The following is a 20,225-nucleotide window of genomic DNA, read 5'->3' on the forward strand; positions in this document are numbered from 1 at the left end:
CCACTATACCTGTAGCTGAAATTTGCTTTATGGTTGTAATCCAATGCAAATGTATTGGGGAACTGAATCCCATTAAACTTTTATTAGACTAGCCAGTAAAAAATATTTGAACTGCAAGCTGAACATGATGGAAATGACTCCTCCTGAAGTCACCTTTAAATACTTCCTTTAAAATTTAGAAATCAGTGATGGTTTTCTGTATGTTGCTTCCTCTATACAATCTCTCCCCCATTCCCTGATCAGTGCATTTCTCTAAGTGCCTCCTGCCATCTGCACCCAGGTGTCCATCCCTGCAGGTCACCTCAAGGAGCTCTGTGTCTGTTTCTCTGCTCCTGGCTCCTGTTGGGCCAGACTCCTGAGGACCCCTGGCCAGGAGTCACTCTTCTTCCTCTCAGGTAAGGTCCAACAGGGTTCCGGCAGAACCTACACCAGGGTTTACCTGGCAAAAACAATGAATACAGATCTAACTTACTTGTACTTCAAAGTGAGATTTACTTGATGGGAAATGGAGATTTAAGACTCTTTCTTTAGGTGTCTTTGTTTGCACTTATATGGAAGGTTGGATGTCAATGAAACTTTATTAGCATAAATGTGCCCTTGGGAAGCAAATTCTGATGTTGGGTTTTATTATACTGTACATTGGGTTTTATACTATTTTTAGTTTTTAATATTTAATTTTGCCAAATATTACTTTTAAGAAGAAATCCTGTCAAGAAATCAGGTAACAGCTTTTTAAAAGTCAGTTAGCGTAACACTTTTGGATTCATCCAAGTTGTGCATGTATCAATGGTCCGTTCCATTTTTATTGCTAAGTAGGATTTCATTCCACGGCCATCACATAATCTGCTTAGCTTCTAATGGATTGAGGAGCACTGGGATTGTTTGTAGGTCTGGGAGATTGTAAGTAAAGCTACAGTAAATATGCATGGAGAGGTCTTTGTGTGGACTATGTTTTCATTTCTCATGGATAAATTCCTAGAAGGGACTGCAAGGTTTATACATGATTCATATTACAAGACATTGTTAAATTGTCTTTCTACAGTAGGTTCTTAGCTCATCAGCACTTGCTCTACTCAGTTTTTACAAGCTATTCTAATAATTATAGTATCTCATCATTTAAATTCTATTTCTCTAATGACCAATGATGGTGAGCTTGCATGTTCTTAGTTGCCATTTGTATAGCTTCTGACAGAATGTTTGCTCAAATATTTTGCCTATGTTCTTACTGTTTGTTTTCTTATTACTCAGGTGTGTAATTTTTGTAAGTATTCTGGATCCAGGTCTTGCATTAGATCTGTGTTTTAAAAATAATACTTTGAAAACAAAAATACATTGTTTAAAATTCTTCCTTAACAGAATCTTCCAGAGAGACAATGTTTTAAATTTTGATCTTTATCACTTTTTCTTTTATAATTTGTAATGTCCATGATGCAGTTCATTTTATTTCCTCTTTTTTTTTTTTTTTTTTTGTGGTGCTGGAGATTGAACCCAGGACCTTATGCATGGAAGACACATGCTCTACCACTAAGATACATCTTCAGACTTATGATCTAGTTCAAATAATATTTGTATATATCACAGTATAAAGTATGGGTGATATTCTTTTATAAACTGTTTTAACTGTCCTTTACATTTATGTAAAAGCACATAAATTTATGTATGTCACCCTTTACATTTATATAAAATTTAGAGTCAGTTTTTCAGTTTCCACATGCAAAAAGAAGCCTGCTGGAATTCTGATTGGAAATGCATTAGAGCTATAGATCAATTTAAAGAGAACTCATATCTTGACACTGAATAACTCAATCCATGAACATAGTATATAGTTAAAAAATTTTCTCATTAATGTTTTATAGTTTTAAGCACATAAATATTGTATGTATTTTGTGAGGTTTATTTCTAAGTATGTTACATTTTTTGATGCTAATGGCAATGATGTTTGCTTTATTTCAACTTCTGTTATACAGAAGTACGTTGTTATATGAAATACAATTGAGTTTATATATTGACTTTGTGTCTTACAACCTCAAATATTCATTTTATTAGTTATAGCAACTTTTTGTCGATTCTTTGATGTTTTGTATGTAGAAATCATATTATCTTTAAATAGTTTTACTACTTCTTTTCCAATTGTTTATGTTTTGTTTATTTTTTCCCATAGTACACTGACTAGATCTTTCAGTATTATGTTGAATTAAGTTGTGAGAAAAGACATCCTTATCTTGTTTCCAATTTTAGGGAGAAATAATGCTTTTCTTCACTATTAATTATTATAATCAAGATAGGTAAACTTCACCAAATTGTAGAACTTCCTCCTATTCCTATTTTGTGAAGAATTCTGCTCATGAATAGATGTGAAATTTTGTCAAATGCTTTGTCTGCATCTATTGAAATGGTCACATTTTTCTTTCATTTGTTGATATGATGAATTATATTGATTGAATTTTGAATGTTAAGCCAGTCTTACGTTCTTGGGACAATCTCCACTTGGTCAGGATTTATGACCCTTTTTATATTTTGTTGTACTTGATTTGGATTTTGTTAAAGATTTATGTTGGCCTGTAGTTTTCTTGTAATTTATTTCTTTGATTTTGATATAAAGGAAGTACTGGTCTCATAAAACACTCTGGGAATCATTTCCTCTATTTCCACAAAAGATTATGTAGAAGTGGTGTTGTTTATTCTTAGATGTTTGGCAGAACTTGTTGTGATGCCTCTGCCTGGGGTTTTCTTGGTGGGAAGGTCTTAACCATGAATTTAGCTTCCAATACAGATGCAGTAGTATTCAGGCACTCTCTCTCTTCAGTAAGCGCTGGTGGTCTGTGTCATTTAAGAATCTGTCAATTTTATCTAAGTTAGTAAATATATTCTCATAAGCTATTCATGCTATTTCCTTGTTAGCTTTTAATGTCTCATTTTTCTACACTACTTTAAGTCACAAAGACTTAGAGTCCCCCCCTCTTCCATTGTTAAATATCTGATGAATGGAATGGTTAAAGTAAAAAGACTTGACCCCCTGAGAGGAAGCCTGGATGTAGGAAGATATTATCCTGTGGATACTGACTATTACTGACTTCAAACAGATCACAGCCTTTCCATGCCGACCCTTGGCCTTGATCTCAGTTTTATAACAACTCAATACTGAACACTCCAAAGTTTAAATCTTCAGTTTCAACTCCCTCTCTAAAGTTCCAGAATCCAGGAAACTGGACATGGTGATGCATGCCTATAATGCCAGCACCCAGGAAGCTGAGGCAGGAGGACTGCCGTGAGTTCAAGGCCAGCCGGGCTACATAGTGAGTTTAAGGCCAGCCTGAAGTACATAGTGAGCCCTGACCAAAAGCAAGCAAACAAACAAACAACCCCTCAAAACCCAACAACATCCAAACAGAACAAAACAAAAAATTCCTTCATCTTGTAAGTTTCTTCATAGTCATTCTATTAAAATTGCAACTCTTATTTAATTTTTTCTTTGGATTTTCTGCTATCTGAAATGCTCTCTACTTTAGTTACTCATCTTATGTATTGTCTTTCTCCACAAGAATGTAATCTTCATGAGGGCAAGGACTTTATTTTCTGTATTCCCATCTTTCCTGGCCTAGCACAAAGAAAGAGCTCAATAAGCATTTATCGAATGTCTGAACTGCAATGCTCTTGGACCATACTAACTTTGTTAGTCACACAGCTCCTGAACGTCAGGTTTCGTTGTCCATCACGAACTCACCATTTATCTGTGCAACTCTATTCTTCAGTTCCTTGATGAGAACCTCAGGCTCTTGCCGGGCCAGTTTCAATCCAGACCCTCATAAGCCAGTGCTTGGAAGGCCAAGCCCTCCTGAGCCCCCCACACACTTCTGGCGCCTTTGTCAGAAGGTGCCCTCTGCCTCACCTGCTGTGACTCCCCCATTTCTTGAATTCCTACATAATGATTTAGCTACTTTTATCATCACAGATGGAAATAATGGGTTAAACCATACATAATAATGAATTGACACTAAATTTTAAAAACATGGACATAGTAACTATCCCTGGCAAGATACTGCTGTACTTAGTTCAATTCTCTCACTTTACACACAATGAAGCAGTTATATATATATATAAAAAAAACTAAAATGGGTAAAATTTAAATTAGAATTAAATTTTTATAATTCTGTGTTCATTTATTCTTTCCACTAATATAAAGCCTATTCTGTTTCATGTCTACGTGTATGTATATTGTTTGTGTGTATCTGTGTTAGATTTCCCAATAAAACTATAATTCCTTTGCATTACTTTTTGTACCTTATACTCTTTAAATCCTAAAAACATCTACTACTGTGATTAACACCTAATAAGTACTCAATAAATTCAGGATGAGAGATTAACTGATATGCATAGGTTTTATTTTTCCTGTTAGAAAAAGATCCTGATGTTTGGATGTATCACACTTTGGGTGAACTTGAGTCCATGAAATCCAATTCAATCCCATCTGAGAAGTAAAATGTTGTAATACAGAAAATATTCCACACAGATTTGGGCCAGGATATAGTGCTTCTATTCTAGCCAAAGATCTACAAGCTTATTATTTTACCAGAAGAACAAAGCTGTATATGTGTAGAGAATCAAACACAATCAAATCTTCACCCAAGAAGTTGTGTATAAACATTAACTTGGCTAATCCAGCCTTCATCCAGCTGTCTCTTTTCAAATTTACCCAGGGTGAAATAAAAGAAGTAAACTAAAAATATTACAATAACTGGAGGTTGACATCTGAAATCCTCTTCAATTAAAGCATCTAAGTCAATGCAACAAATATTTACATTAAGAATAGAAATGTTGGGAAATGGTTCAAAAATTGATAGGGCTGGATATTAGCAGACATCTCAGAGCTGCCTTGAGATGCTACATAAACAGCAGATCTATTTACCTGCTTCCTGCCATCCTTCAAAGAAACCTTGAGAGGACAGTCGTTATGCCATGTGGGGCAGCACAAGCCCGGGAACCACCAGGACAGAGAGGCAGACTTGGGCATTCTTGCCACTCTGCCCTGCTCAGCTGGGAGCTCTTCCTCGCCCAACACTGCCTTCCCCCTCCACCCCGTCCCCTGAGAGTCTGACACTATGGGCAGACTGCAGCTGACTCACATTCCTGAGTGAATGTCCAGGAGCCCTAGATGACAAAGGACACACCAATGGTGTTAAAAAGCAGTGTCACATTAGGGGCGAGTTGTAATTCATCTTTCTCAATTTAAGATGATTATGGACTCTTAAACCTGTCAACATTTAGGTTACACTAACACCCAATCTAGCTAATTATGGAAAAACAATAACAACAGTATTAAAAAAGCAGTAAGAACAAAACACTGATCTGAGTAATTCACAATTCAGTGTGAACAAGCACCAAATTACTGCTTTGTTGTGAAACCCTATGTCTTGGCAGCATAGATGTGGTCTGCAACATTGGTTCTCCCTAACTGCTGATCAGAAATCACTAATCAGACACATTGCTATACATAGTGCAGTCTCTCGGTTGTTTCATTAAGAATCACTAAGTTGAGCATTATTTAGTAGCACTTGAACTTTTTCTGCATGATTCCTGAGCTCAAGGGTAATCAATCATTATTTCTCTGAGCTGCTGTGTTTTGCCTGTATCTTCTCATTATGCGTGCATTGCATCATTGTTACTTGTGCGCATGTCTGTCATCACCATATTGTGAGCTCCATCTTTGTGTTCTTTTCAGAGCCTATGGTAGTTTGCAAATGCTGGATGAATACATGCACAAAAAACTAATGGCAACTCTATATACTTTCTATGTTGAACCTGTTCAGATTTATACTTGTCTATTTGTTGTCTATAGGTCAACAGGATTCAATCCAAGATCTAGAGTCCCTTGTTGCCACAATTTTGTCTTCACTCTATTCCTCAGTCTCCCATGACTAGAGCATTTGCTTGGTATTGTTTTGTTTTTTTTTGGTACTAGGGATTGAACTTGGGTCCTTGTGCTTGCGCAGCAGGCAGCAAAACCACTGAGCTAGATCCCCAGCTCATTTGCTTGTTATTTTAATAACTTAAGCTGAAAAATTCAATATAGAATGAATGACAATTAATAAATGATATAATGTAAACATTATACAGTATTAAGTATCATAAAGAAGATAGTGGTCGTGTCTAATACTTTATTGCATTTTTCTTTTTGCTACAGTATAATCTTCAGTAGTTCTTGGAAAGAGGCCCTAGGGTTGTAACCTTTCTGTCTGAAAGCTTGTATGTCTACAAAATGCCTTTATTTCATCTTCACAGTTGGATGCTAATTTGGCTGGATTTAAAGTGCTTTTGCTTTTTCATTTGTTTGGCATTTGAAATTCTTGTTTCCAGAGCTGCTGATGAGAAGTCTGATCTAAATCAGATTCTTAATTTCTGCTAATTTTTTTCCTCTCTGGGAACTTTCAAGATTCTTATATTTTAAGGTTCTCAAAATTTTCTACAATACAGCTTAGTACCGGATAACTCTTTCATTCTGAAGTTTTATGTCTTTTAGTTCTAGGAAGGTCCTAGATATTTATTTCTTCAGTGATTGGCTCCTGTATTATCTTTATTTTCTTCTCCACAAATTTCTGTTCACTAGATGTGGTAAGTCTAGAGCTACTCTCCACGGGTCTTCTTTTAAATTTCTCTTTGTCATTTCATCTCATACTCTGGCTACAATTCCTTAGTCCTGATCTTCCTAACTCACTAATTTGCAACTTGGTTGTTTCTTTTTCATTCTGCAACTAAGCCAGCTATTAATTTCTTAATGACAGCAAGTACGTTGTTTTCATTTCCAAGATTCCTCTTGATTCTGTTTTTGTTTCATATGATGTAATATCATATTTTATTTTTCTAAAGATACTACTCTTATCAGGAAGCTTAGCTTTCTCCCTCTGTAAACTGTAAATTCCTCTTGCTCTTGCCTCTCTCAGACTTTTAGCAGTCCTGGTGTTGCCATTTCCAGCCCTTCCTGATGTGGGCTCATCTTGTTACCTCAGTGTGGGCTACCAGTTTCAAATGGGGCCTGATGAGGCTGTGGGTGCTTGTGTTTCTCACTGTTTTCATTGGGAATAGCTGATGGGCAGAGCCTAGGATGTCAGCTGCTGTGGAGAGCTTATCTGTGACAGTGACCTGGGCCCCTTCCTTGTTTCTCCATCCTAAGCCCTGCGAAGGGGAAGGGCACAAGGAGGGCATTTAGAGGACAAATGGCCCCACATAACAACCCTGCCAGATGCTCATTAGCTGTCATTTCTTTATGTCAGTTCTAGATTTCTCTGGATTTGGTGCAGTCCGAACTAGTCTATGTGTCAAAATCAGCACCCTGAAAAATCCTACCCTTAAACTGAGCCTCCTGAGGGGCTAGGGATTTAGCTCAGTGGTTCTGACTCTTGCCTTGCAAGGACAAGGTCCAGAGTTCGATCCCCAGTACCAAAAAAAAAAAAATATTACTAAACTGAGCCTCCTGAGCAACATACAGGATATATAAAAGTTAGAGAAGACATTGATGCTTATTTGACATGTTCCACTAAGGTCCAGTTTGCATCTTTTTCCTATTTGATTCTGAATCACAGGAAAATACATTTCCTGACTCCTATAACAACAACTGGCTTCCTGCTAAATTTAGCCAATGGGAGGCACTGGTGGATGCCCCGAAGGGGGATGAGAGAGGTCAAGGATGGTCCCTGAACGGTGTCTTGAATAGTACCTGCGTCCCATCAGTGGCTACCACTCGTGTCCAGCCCCACTTGTCAGGCTGAACTCCTATTGCCAGCTCCAGGTCTTGGGTCTTGGTAACACTACTTCGTCCTACTGTCTCTCCAGTCCTAGGGCTCTAGGAGCTTCTACATTCTGATGTCTGGGAACTGTAACTCTCTCTGTTAGCTGCTCAGCAAAATCATCGTCTCTGTGTGCAATTTCCTATATTAAATTCTTTTGTTGAAAGCCCTGGAGTGTTCTTGTTTTCCTGGCTGGATCCTGACTTGAAGATCAAGATGCAGAAGATATATCTTCTTTGAGGGGAAAGGATAAAGGAATTCTCAGCCTGCTGTTAAGTGATTTCAAAGAGTGACATGAAATTCTTAAGGTGAGTTTTAGGCAATATATTTCACTTTAATTGCAAATATGCCTCAAAGCACTTTTGTAAGGAAAGCCTCTGGGGTTATCATAGTACTAAACACAGTGCTAGAATTAGGAAACACCATACTGGGGGCTTTGAATATAACAGGAACCTTGCAGAAGGCTTTTCCAGTGTTAGCTCTACCTCATGGGCAACTGTACAGTAGTTTAAAGAAACTACTTTTACTTCATTTGCCATGCTGGGGATTGAACTCAGGGCCTTGTGCATGCTGAGCAGGCATTTTACCTCTGGAATACACCCTCAGCCCCAAGAAAACCACTTTTATTGTCTCTTTTATTTACCATTTTCTCTGCTGAAGGAGAATTAGGTGGAATGGCAGTTTATCTTCAGAAACCTTGTGTAGCTCTATTTCTTATTTGGAAACAGAGTGCCCTGCCTTCTAAGCCTCGTCCATCATCACAACTGCACTAATACTGAATAAGCATCACAGAAGCAACACAAGAACCTACCACCACACTCACGATCAGAGAGAAAGAAAGCCACATTGTGCCACCGATAGGCCACATGGCTGCAAATCTAAAGGCTCTGGAAGATGCCATGCTGGTATGAAGTCCTCAATACTTGGTTTCATTTGCAGCTCGACTGTTTGAACTGTAATATATGGGCCATCTATTTATTAAGGGATGGAGCTTATTTTGGCATGGGATAAACTGGTGCTTGCAGCAAGATGCAGTTGCATACAAAGGATGTTTCTTGAATTCCTCTCAGATCTGAGACCTACAGTTCGGTGTATTTTTCAACTGCATGACTATCATCCAGCCCTTTCTGCAGCTGGCAGGAGGCTATTCCCATCCTCGCCATGCTCTGTTCTTTACTTCCTCAAAGCTGAGGTGGCAAAAACACTGCCAGCCTTCAACAGCTTTTCATGGAAAGCTGCCACTCTCAACTGGCGCCTCAATGCAATTTCAGACTGTCCCAGGGGACTGGCATGCTTTGAGGTGAATTGAATGCTGAGGCCAACAGAGAAGTTAACACAAACTTTCACTGTGAGAGGAAAAGAATGTGAGAGCTTACTGCAGGAGTTCCTCTTCTGTAAGCGCCTCTGTCCTCTGCTCCCCGGTGACAATGGCCAGTTCGTCCTTCAGTTCCTGGATTTCCTTCTGCAGGCAGATAATCACCTGTCGGGGCAAGGTGGACGAGTGAATGCCAACTTGTAGAGAACATACAGCTTTCTGAACTGGAGCTGTTCTAAGGACACCAAAATGGCCAGAGAATGATATAAAAGGCACGGCTGCAGCCACCAGCCAGCTTTATAAAGTCTTAATTTTGTCAAAATGGCTCTGGAATTATTTTTTAACAGGTAAAACAGTACGTGTAACTGGAGCCTGTTATTCCTATTTCCTTTCCATCCTTCCTGAGGGATCATGCTGAGGCACTGAGGGAGTATCACATCCCTCTATGTTTTCACACATTTATTCCGTATGTACAGACGTACCTGTAAATAATGCATGGTACCATTTGTCATGCCGTCAACTAAAAATGGAAATGTTACATTATTGCATGTCATGGTGGCTTGTTTTTTGGCTTTACAGTTTTGAGCTTATTTACATTGTTTCATGTGGCTGTAGTTCATTAATTTTCATGAATATATAGTGTATCAATACATTGAATTTTGTTCATCTGTGTGTCTTGTTGATGGGCATTTAGGATTTTACTCTTGCTGTGAATGTGAGAAATCTCTCTGGGCTCATATATGAGAATTTCCTTACAGTGTACTCTTAAAACTAGCATTTCTTGGTAGCAGAGTATAGGCGTTTTGCCTTTATGGTGTGGAGTTAAATCACTCTTCAGAGTTGTAAAAACTTAACTTCCTATTAACTATACACACACACACACACACACACACACACACATATATTCCTGCTTCTTCACAGTTTTATCACTATGTAATCTTGACAGGTACTCTGATTTTGTCAAACTGGTAGGCAGGAAATGATATCAATTTGTATTTTCATAATTATCAGTGAAGTTGATCATCTTTACATGTGCACCTTGGCTGGCTGGGTTTCTTCTTCTGAGAATTACTTATTTACATTCTTGCCTATGTATCAGTTAACATACTTTTCTTTTCCTTATTATTCTGCAGGTTTCTTTATTATTCTGGATGTGAATGCTTTGTTGATTTTATGCAGTGCACTTTTTTTCTCTGTCTATGCCATGTTTTTTACTTTGTGGCTTTTGTTTTTTGGTTAAATGAAAGTTCTGAATTTCAATATCATTTAATTAGCAACTTTTTCATTTATGAATTATGCCTTTGTGTCTTCTCAAAATCTGTCTTACCCTAAACCATAGCAATATTTTCTTATATGGCCTTTTAAAAGTGTTATAGCATTGCTTTTCACACTTATGTGAATTTTATTGTGTACAAGGTATTACAAGGATAACATTTCATTTTTATATTGTACCATACAAAGTTTGCTATTATAATTATGTTATGTAATATGTTTGCACATATAAACCTGTTTCTGGGCTATTGGTTGAAGACATTTGTCAACTTGTCTATATATATAGTAAGCCCACACTTTTAGCTAATAAAGTGCATCTAAATAAGACAATTCCCTTCCATCTTGTTCTTTTATAAGAACAGAGATGGCTATTCTTGGTCATTTGCTCTTCCATATAAACTTTACACTCAGCTTGTCAAATTCTGCCAAAGACCCTCTTCAGATTTTTCCTGGAATTACATTTATCTAAAAGGTTAACTTGGTAAGTCATTGAATTAGCAATACTGTATTGAACCACCTCATCCATGAGTTTAGTAAACATCTCCACTGACTCCTTCCAATAAAAATTTATAATTTTCTATAAGTATCTTATGTGTCTTTAGCTAGAACATGTACCAAGAATTTAAAGGTTTTTGTTGATTTTATGAATGGAATTTTGTAAAATTATATTTTGTAACTGTTTGGCTTCTAGAGTATAGGAATGAGATTCATTTTTATGTATGGATTATGTATGAAACAATTTTCTGAACATTTGTGGCTCTGTTGATCATTAAATATTCTTGGATGTTTTCTGTAACCAATAAAAATTGCTAGTAATGACAGATGCTTTTCTTCTTTTCTAGTTCTCATATATTGTATTTCTTTTTATTGTTTCATTGTCTTAGCTGGAACTTCTAAGTATAATTCTTAAGACATCCTTATTTTATTCCCTCTAGTATTTCACCTTTAAAATGTTTATTATAATTTTTTGGTTAATATACTTTGTCAGTTTAAAGATGTTCATTTATATTCAGAGTTTGATGAATTTTGTCAACATATGAATGCTTAATGTTATCAAATACTTTTTATTCAACTAGTGATGAGACGACGATTTTTCTCCCTTAAGTTGTACAGGTGATGAATCACCTTAATTCCCGTGATTATTTTAGTATATACTATTTCAAATGCACAAAAAGGTATCAAAGAATCATTGTACCCACTGCTTAGCTTAAGTGAATACCCATATACTCAATACTTCAGAAAGAAACATCACCGACCCTTCTGAAGTTCTCATCCTATATAGCCTTCCTTAAATTAATGCCTCATTATCATTATCCTAAATTTGGCTTTTATTTGTTCTTATTTTTCCTTTGCCTATACTGATATATTTTCTAGTGCTAGATTATCTTTAAAGTCCTGAAATAACCCAACTAGGTCATGATACCATAATATCATGATACCATAAGAAAACTTCCTAAAACAAAAAGTCATCAAATCAGCATTTCCTCTTCTTTGAATATCTGGTAATGCTAAAAACTAAACACACACAAAAAAACAAAAACCAAAATGAAACAGATCCCCCCCCCCGCTCCCTCCCTCCTTCCTTCTCCATTTGGCAGCTTTGCTCATTTTCTAACTTCTTTGCTTGGTGGTTTCCAGACTGAGGAGAGTATGTAAAGTTGAATTCAAATTCATGACAGGTAGAGACTAAGAGTTTCAAATTTTCTACAATGCACTTTTTGTTTTACCTAGAATCCAAGTTAAAGCAGACAAGCTGCCTTAACACCTCTTTATGCCTGTGGATGGCTTCTTTTTTGTGTTTCACGCTTTCACTGGTTTTCTGTTAGGGAAGGAAATGTCTTAAGTTCAATCTTCACCTTGCAAAAAGGGCTCTGACTTTCATCCCTTTGTCAGAACACCTTTAACCCGCTCCAGGACAACTATACCCTTTAGCTTTGTTTCTGGGCTCTGGAGAATCCTTTTACTCCCTTTAAACCTCAGATAAGTATTTCCAAGATGCTTGTAAAATTTTATATAGGTGAGTTCGGATTGTCTGGATCATATCAACAGGACCAGAAGTCCCAAAGAACATGATTCTGGGGATTCTGAACATGTCATGCTCCTAGAATTTTATTTAAATGCACAGGGTGGTCTGATTTTATTTGCATCTTTTTTGAAAACATTCTCAGAATCATCAAACTATGTAGAGTGAAAATCTTCAGACAAGAACCTTATGAGTCATTCATTTGCATTCTCCTCTATTAAATTAATATTGATGTCATATTTTCTATTCCTATTAAGACTTCTAAAGTCAAATCAAATACCAAATTAATTTTCTGTCTTATTGAATTGAAATCGCCAAACTAAGCCAAATTTTCATGGTTTGAGATGACCACAGTCACACCTCCCACCAGGTTACTGCAGGAACTCTGGAATTAGAGCAATCCTTAAAAGATTCTGGCCCAAGCCCCATCGCCACAGACTCTAGTCTGGCTCACAGTTCTTTTATCACTGTGTCCTCTGAAGTACCAATACCTAGAAAGAAAGCAAGGCAGATCCTTGGTGATCTTGATTGTACAGGACGCTCCACATCTGCCATTAAAATTTAAGAGTAAAACACAGGAGCTCCCACCCAGTTGTGTCTTGGGTGGTTTTTAGGACAAATTTTCAGCTGTCACTTGTACTTCAGACGAGCTCTGTACTGATAACAGCAATGTCAGTTTTTAGGTACAATTAATAAAGAGACCAGGAAACAACACTTATCAGTTGCCAGAGTATTCTGTACCAGGGAGGCCTCAGCAATTTGTCCTATTATCAGATATTAGCTTTTCACTTCTGATCTCTCTTCTCGTCAACTCTTTTACAGCTCTACATCAGACACGTGACAATGTTTGCCTTTCTTTAAATTCCTCAAGTTCATGTAGAGATAAGTTTCTCTAGCCAAAACTCTCCAATGCCTAATGTGTTTATTTTTCTTGAATTATGAGCTAATTTTTGTCTTCAGGCTAATAACGCCATTATTGTCTTTCTCATTCTGCACAGAAATGCTATGGGGCTGCTAGAAGGACAAGGAGAGCAGAATAAGTCACCCTAGAAGTGCGATGCCTCTTGACTTGTGCCTTTGCATTCTGGCCCTCTCCCTAGCCAGGGCCCTGCATGATGCTGGTATCTGACCAAGGCCTGCACCGAAAGTGACTAGGATAGAACACATGGAATGAATTCAAGGGAAAAAAGGCGAATAACCAAGAGAAAGTAATTAATATGGGTAATGATGGATTTGAGATTTTTTTAAAATTTGAGAAATCTGTAAATGAAGTACTGTTGGTAAGATTTCACATTTTAAAATAATGCAGGTATCAGTTTATTTTTTAGAGAAATAAGAAAAGCTGGGTGATTTGAAAAGTAATATACTCTTGATTTAATGGAATTGGACAAAACAGGTATCTCCTTTCAACACTTTCAATGTGGGCATGAGTTGATTCAGTGCTGTACTTCCTTTAAAGAAAACTAACAAAATAGAGAAAAAACAAAATATTTGCATTTAAAATGAATAGTTGAATCTTATAACTTGCAGATGTTTTTGCTTATGAAAGTGTTTTGATAAAGCAAGATTTATTATTATAGAATAAGAAATTTGATAATTTTCCCATATATTCAACTTATATTTTTAAAAGACCTCTAGAATAAGTAACGGGACAGTTACAAAAATGTTTTTATTTAACAACCATTAGGACTCCTCTTTTTAATAAAAGAGGATGAAAAGGTGAAAGATGCTCTCTTACGTAATGTGTCTGGAAAGTTAACTGATGGCTGTGAGAGGCAGCTCAGCAGGGAAGCCCTGGGGCCCATCCTGCCTCCCTATCTATTCCCACTGAGAGGCTGGCAAGTCATTTCACATCACTATACCTTGACTTTGTTCTCTGGAGACAGAGACAGCTTCTCTTGCTCAGTCTGTTTTGAGAATTTAATCAGCCAATGCATTTCCAAGAGCTTGGAACACTGCCTCACAAGGAGCGAGTGGCCCCTCTAGGATTTAGCTAATCTTTGATATTCCTTTTTCGTAAACATAGTTAAAGAGCATACCAATCTGGGATCAATTTCTTCATTAAGGACTGCTTCATTCTTTATGAGCGCCACTCGCTGTGCGAATCTGCAGGTAGATATGGACTCCTAAAAAAGCAGAAATCACTTCTTGAAATGCTGTAGCAAAGGGAGAGACTTCTGTCAAGATAAAATTTAAGTTTTATTCACAGGAGAAAAAAGATGCATACCTAAAGAATGATGTGTATAAAAAACCACAATGAAGAACTAGGCCTCCAAATGAGGGAGCTTTGCTCTAGGACGCTGTTTTCTGCAACAATTTGGTTTTGGCTTAATAAAATGACCACTACTGAAAATATGGGGGATCCTGACATCCTAAATGGCAACTGGTGTGTGTTTTCAACTTTAATCTGTTAAACCAGAAATATATATCAGCTGGTACCACAATCCATAAACACGAAAGACTACAAAATAAATATTTGTAATAGACCAAAAAGAGGGGCTTTTCAAAATGCCTTGCCCTTAAGGGGTGGGCCTTGTTTTGGGAAGCACTCTGCTGCTTCCCATTTTCCTCTCTGTAGAGTGTCTGGACCCCAAACATCAAACCAAACTGCATGAAATGTCAGCAGGCTCTAAAGCAACCCAGGAAAGCCGTTCAGCACCAGCCCCCTCGAAAGCATTCTGGGCACTGCTCCCCAGGATCTGTCAAGGGATAGGATATCTCTGAGATATCCAGGCCTTACTAGTCAAGAGCAGAACTGAACAAGAGGGGCTGAGGGGTCACCTTTCTCATTTCTGTGGCTGAGAACAAACTCATTGGCAGGCTTCCAAAATTCGCATACGAGGCTTCTTCAAACCACTCTGTGCCGTGCAAAGCCAGTTCTCCAAAGGGGTTATTACAGTGCTGGCAAGTAACCCACACCTGTGAACTCCATAGTGTACTGATTCACCTAGGGCCCTCAGCTCCATCTTCCAAACTGGCAAGGGAGGCTCTGAATAAGATCTGCAGCAAGAGGAACCAACGTACCTCAATGTTCCTTTTCTCCAAGGAGAGTGTTGCAATCATGGTGGTCATGCAGTTCCCCCCCAAGCTGTCCCTGAGGACGCTGGTCATCATGGAGTTCCTGTAAGGAATGTGCAAGCGGTTCCTCTCTGAAAGGGCAATGATGACCTGGGGCAAAGAGAAGGAATGAGGGCCTTACAGGGCTGAAGAGGCACAGCTTGCAGTGGGGTTTCAACGGCAACAAACTGCACAAAGTGAGAGTGACTAAACACAGCGTGACACCTAGAGCCTGGGCACAGACTAAATACCTTAATAATATTCAGTAAAAAGTGGTGATGATGAAATGAAGCAAAAGTAGCATCAACACAGCACGGTGAGCCCTGTAATTCTTGGACAGATGACACAACTTTTATAGAATTGGATACGCTACTTTTCTGTTTTCAGCCATTGGAAAAGCTGTATAAAAACACCACAATCATGCCTGATTAATTTAGTCCCACCGAAATTGAGCGGTAGGGCTCCCAGGTAGGAGAGGCAGAACAGCAAATAGGAACTATGGGAAGTTGCATGGGGTGGAGGTTGAGATCCCACATTCTGATTCATGACTGTCTAGGTGAAAATCCTCGTCTTGCCAGGGAATGGCCCTCAGCACCTCTGCCTCAGTCTCCACTGACATAAAACAGGGATAAATAGTTGGGATGGCCGAAAGAGTTACAGAGTGTGAATTACTTTTGGTAAGTAACTATAACGAGTGCTTACCGTGTCTGCTATCATCGTGAGTGATGGGGTAGTTTAGCTTCCTTCTACTCGGGCTTGTTCACCTCACCCCTCATGAGTGTCTTACTGGGCAGGTACTCGGTGGATGGATGGCTGTAGAAGGATGCGGACAGCCAGGGCTGTCCCCAGAGGGGGGCACCAGTGGCTCAAAGCTACCCTGGGGAGATTCCCGTGCCAGGAGGTCCACGCAGAGCAGCTGGAATCAGATGCCCTTGGAATGTGACCTCAGGGGCATCGCAAGATCCTGGCTCCCAGATACCTCTGCTGACACCTGTTGTGCTAGTTCTCTCTCCGCCCGGCTTGGTGATTTCTATCATCACAACCTTTTTACTCCTTTGGTTTATAAAACAAAATGAGACGACTGTTTTTTGAAGACTGTTTTGAGCAAACACAAATGAACTATACCACTGGTCTCACTTGAAATCCAGTCTCAGGTTTCACTGCAACCCAGAAATCCTGTGATCTGTCTCATAAGCACTTTTGTACCCTCAGAAAGGAAGCTTCTGCACCTCTTCCTTTCTCTTCAGATCCGCGTCCCTCCTGATTCAGTGGCCGCCCTTCTAGCAGACATGAGCAGCCTGACCAGAGCTCCCTCGTGCCTCACCAAATCCCCAGTCCCATGTTCTGTCCTCACTGTCACCGTCCTGCTCAGAGCCTGGCCCCCAGCCTCACAACTGCTCTCTGCTCGCATGGACTCTGCTCCTGCTCCCCTCCCTCGTCAGCATCCACTGCTGCCACTCATCTGCATACCTCCCATGCTATGTGGCACTACCGCATGACGCTAAGATGACTCTCGCCTTGTCACCAGGATGCCACTTTACCCCAAGTATGCACTGCCGCCGCACTGGACTTCGGAGCTGAGCGGCAGGCACTCAGACAGGCATGCACTGCTGCCTCTGGGAAGCCCCTGTTCTTGTGGTAATAGGGACACCATGCTTTCTTGGTTTTCATCTTTCCTTAGAAAAGTTAATTAACGCTTCCTTTCCCTCTTTCTAAAGTGTTGGAGCATCCCTGTCCTCTGTTTATCTTTTAAGTGTGTATTGAGTGTGTATAGAATGATGAGATTCATTATAGTGTATTGGTACATGCTTATAAAAGGTTTTCATTATTTTCATCCCTATAATCCTTTCCTGCTTCTTCCTTCTCCTTAAACTTCTTCCCCATCTCTAAACATCTACTTTCTAATTTCCTGTCATCTCTCCTTTAATTTATTGATTTAGATTGCTCCTCTAAGAGAAAATGTGATATTTAACTTTCCGAAATTGGCTCATTTAGCTTAACATGATGGCCTCCATTCATTTTTCCCATGAATGACACGATTTTCTTCTTCTTTGTGGCTGAATAATATTCCACTGTGTATCCACAACACATTTTCTTTATCCATCCATCCACTGACAGGAATCTAGGCCATTTCCACAGCTTCGCTATTGTAAATTGCGCTGCTATAAACAGAGGCATGCATGTATCACATTACTTTGCTGTCTTTAATTCTTTTGGGAACACACTGAGGAGTGGTGTACCTGGATCAAATGGTATTTCTTTCTTCTTTTTTTGGTACCAGGGATCGAACTTGAGTCCTTACGCTTGTGAGGCAGGCAGTAGCACCACTGAGCTAAATCCCTGGCCCTCAAATGGTATTTCTAATTTTACTCTTTTGAGGAATCTCCATGCTGATTGTGACAGTTGTACTAGTCTACATTCTCACCAACACTGTAAAAGGGCCCATTTTCTCCCACAGTCAGAACCCTGTTCTCAATCCCCTTTTGTAGTGACCCCCGCTCCTGAATATGCACCATCAAACTCAATGTATTCCTCCAACTGCCATGTTCTTGGCAACTCTAACATCTCCACCTGTATTTATCTTCTGGATTTCCTGTCCCCTCTTGCTTCAAGCCTGATTCTTTTCCAGGCCTTACCCATCATTAATAGCACCAGCATCACCATTAATGGTCAAAAGCCTGGCCATCGTCCTTGATTTACCCAACTTCCCAGCCACCAGAAATTTCATTACCTTTTCCTACAAAACTGATCTAGAATGACTACTCTCCCCTGTCCTCTTACCACTGCTCCAGTTCAAGCCTCCACGGTGCCTTGCTTGGACCACAGTCTCTTTTGGCTTGGAGTCAGTCTCTTTTGCCCTTTCATGGTCTATTCTCCACCTAGCAGCCAGAGGAATCTTTATAAAACATAAGTCACACCAAGTCACTTCCCTGCGTCCAGCCTTCCAGGGCTTCCCAACACATTCAGGGTGACCAGTCAGCTCCTGTGTGACCTGGTACCTGCCCGACCTCATCTCCTGCCCTGTGCCCTTCACCTGCATCAGCCATCTTGCTGTTGGTACAACACACCAAACTCATCCCCAAACTACAGCCTTTGGATGTGCTGTTCCTTCCTGCCTCTCAGAATGCTCCTGCCCCAGATTTTCATACAGCTCCTTGCTTCTTGTCATTTAATCTTGGTTCAAATTCTGTGTCCTCACAAGGGCTTTTCCCCACAAACAGAACACGCCTATCTCCAGACTTGTACTCATTTATGCTTCCCCGAGTACTTACCACCCTTTAAAACTGAGTATGTTTTCTTGTTTGGTATTTGCTTCCCCACTGGACCTTCTGCTCTTCAAGGCCACAAGTGTCACCTCTCCTGGTCGTAGCTCTATCCCGCTGCCTGGGACAATGCCCAGCACTTCATACATGGGACAGAAACACAGTTGTCTCACTCAGCTCTCAAGAAAACCCCCACTCCAGTCCACCTTCCTATAAAACTCCATTTCCTCCTCTCCCCTGCAGTTCAGATTTTTCGTAAGACCCCTCCAAGGACAGCAAGGAGGGGAGGTGGCCACCAGGAGGATGGTCAGGGGTGGCGACGTGCGGTGGTGGAGGTGTTTGGGTCTGCGGGCCTGGACTCCATGTCTGAAGTGCTAGACGGGGTAACAGGAGTGCTTTCCTGAACAATTCAGGGGTGTGGCTCGGTGTCTTCTCATTGCTCTGCTCCCAGCTGGGTAGTAGCCAAGCCCCGTTTTCTGGATTTTCTTGAGATTGATTATGTTCAGCAAATTCTATGATCCCTAAAATAGCTAGTGTGGATTTTCTGACGAATACAACATGTGCTTAACACATTTTGTCCCATGAAGGAAGAAAGAGATGAACCGGTTTCTCCTAGGAAAGTGGCATGAGGGTCCTTAGTAGGGAATGAGATTTGGGGGAACTAATTCCAGAGTATCTGGAAAGGAGATGGGGAACATGCGAAGTCTGAGTGGCAAGAGATGTGAAACAGAGCTCCAGACCCGAAGGGCCAAGAAGACAAATGACATCTCTGACACCGGCAAGGTTGGCTAAAACACCAAATGCCTGGCCGAACAGGGGTCCATCTGAGTGATGTGCACAGACAACAGTGTTATTATTTATGAATCATCAAGGAAGCATTCAACATTTCTCTAAGTGCTTTGAAGTTCTTTCATAAAGCAAATGCCACAGTTGTTTTCCTGCTCCTGGAGACAATACTGACCTTTTTTTTTTTTTTCTGTTTGAAGGCTTTATTGACCACTTAGATAACAAAGAAGAATATGCCTGTCAAACTTCCTGTTGCTATTAAATTGTATGTTACTGACTGAATTTGCTTTTGGTTGCAGATAACAGAAGATGTAACCCAGCCTGGTTGCAGTCACAAGAGAAAATTATTTTCTCATTAACTGAAATAGAAGAGGCTCTAGGTTAGAAATGACCCAAATGACCCAAACGTCAGTGCAGAACTTAGTTTATGCCCATACACCTGTTCCTTCTTTTACATGGTAGAAGTTAGCCTCTGCCCATAGCCCCGGGATGGCTGCCAAATGCTCTGATGCTACGTGCTTTCTCATTCCTAACTTTAGTGAGAAAGGTCTTTTCTTCCCTAATTATTAGACAAAAGTCCTGAGCTTTTCTGGGAATTGGCTTGGGTCCTGACCCACCCTGAACCAATTGCTGGAGCCAGGAGAAAGGCAGGCTCCAATTTGCTTAGAGCATCAGAATCAACCCTCAGAGCTGGGATGGGTTCTTTTTCCCCCAGAGTGGACCTTGCA

General features: G+C 39.7%; 1 protein-coding gene across 7 annotated transcripts in view; it reads right to left on the bottom strand.

The window, feature by feature from the left end:
* The window catches only part of Kif6 (kinesin family member 6), a 319,165-nt gene that overhangs the window by 169,534 nt on the left and 129,406 nt on the right, over positions 1 to 20,225 (bottom strand). For all 7 annotated transcript variants that reach the window (XM_087184484.1, XM_087184482.1, XM_087184483.1 and 4 more), the window contains 3 exons: positions 15,416 to 15,559; positions 14,431 to 14,517; positions 9,158 to 9,261 (listed from right to left, as the gene is read on the bottom strand). In XM_087184484.1, the coding sequence (XP_087040610.1) occupies positions 9,158 to 9,261; positions 14,431 to 14,517; positions 15,416 to 15,559 (335 nt within the window). The remainder of the gene's footprint in view (positions 1 to 9,157; positions 9,262 to 14,430; positions 14,518 to 15,415; positions 15,560 to 20,225) is intronic.

Source organism: Heterocephalus glaber, unplaced genomic scaffold (assembly GCF_053883595.1).
Source record: "Heterocephalus glaber isolate CG9 unplaced genomic scaffold, H.glaber_assembly_v1.0 deba00001497, whole genome shotgun sequence".
NCBI classification, from domain to species: Eukaryota; Metazoa; Chordata; class Mammalia; order Rodentia; family Bathyergidae; genus Heterocephalus; species Heterocephalus glaber.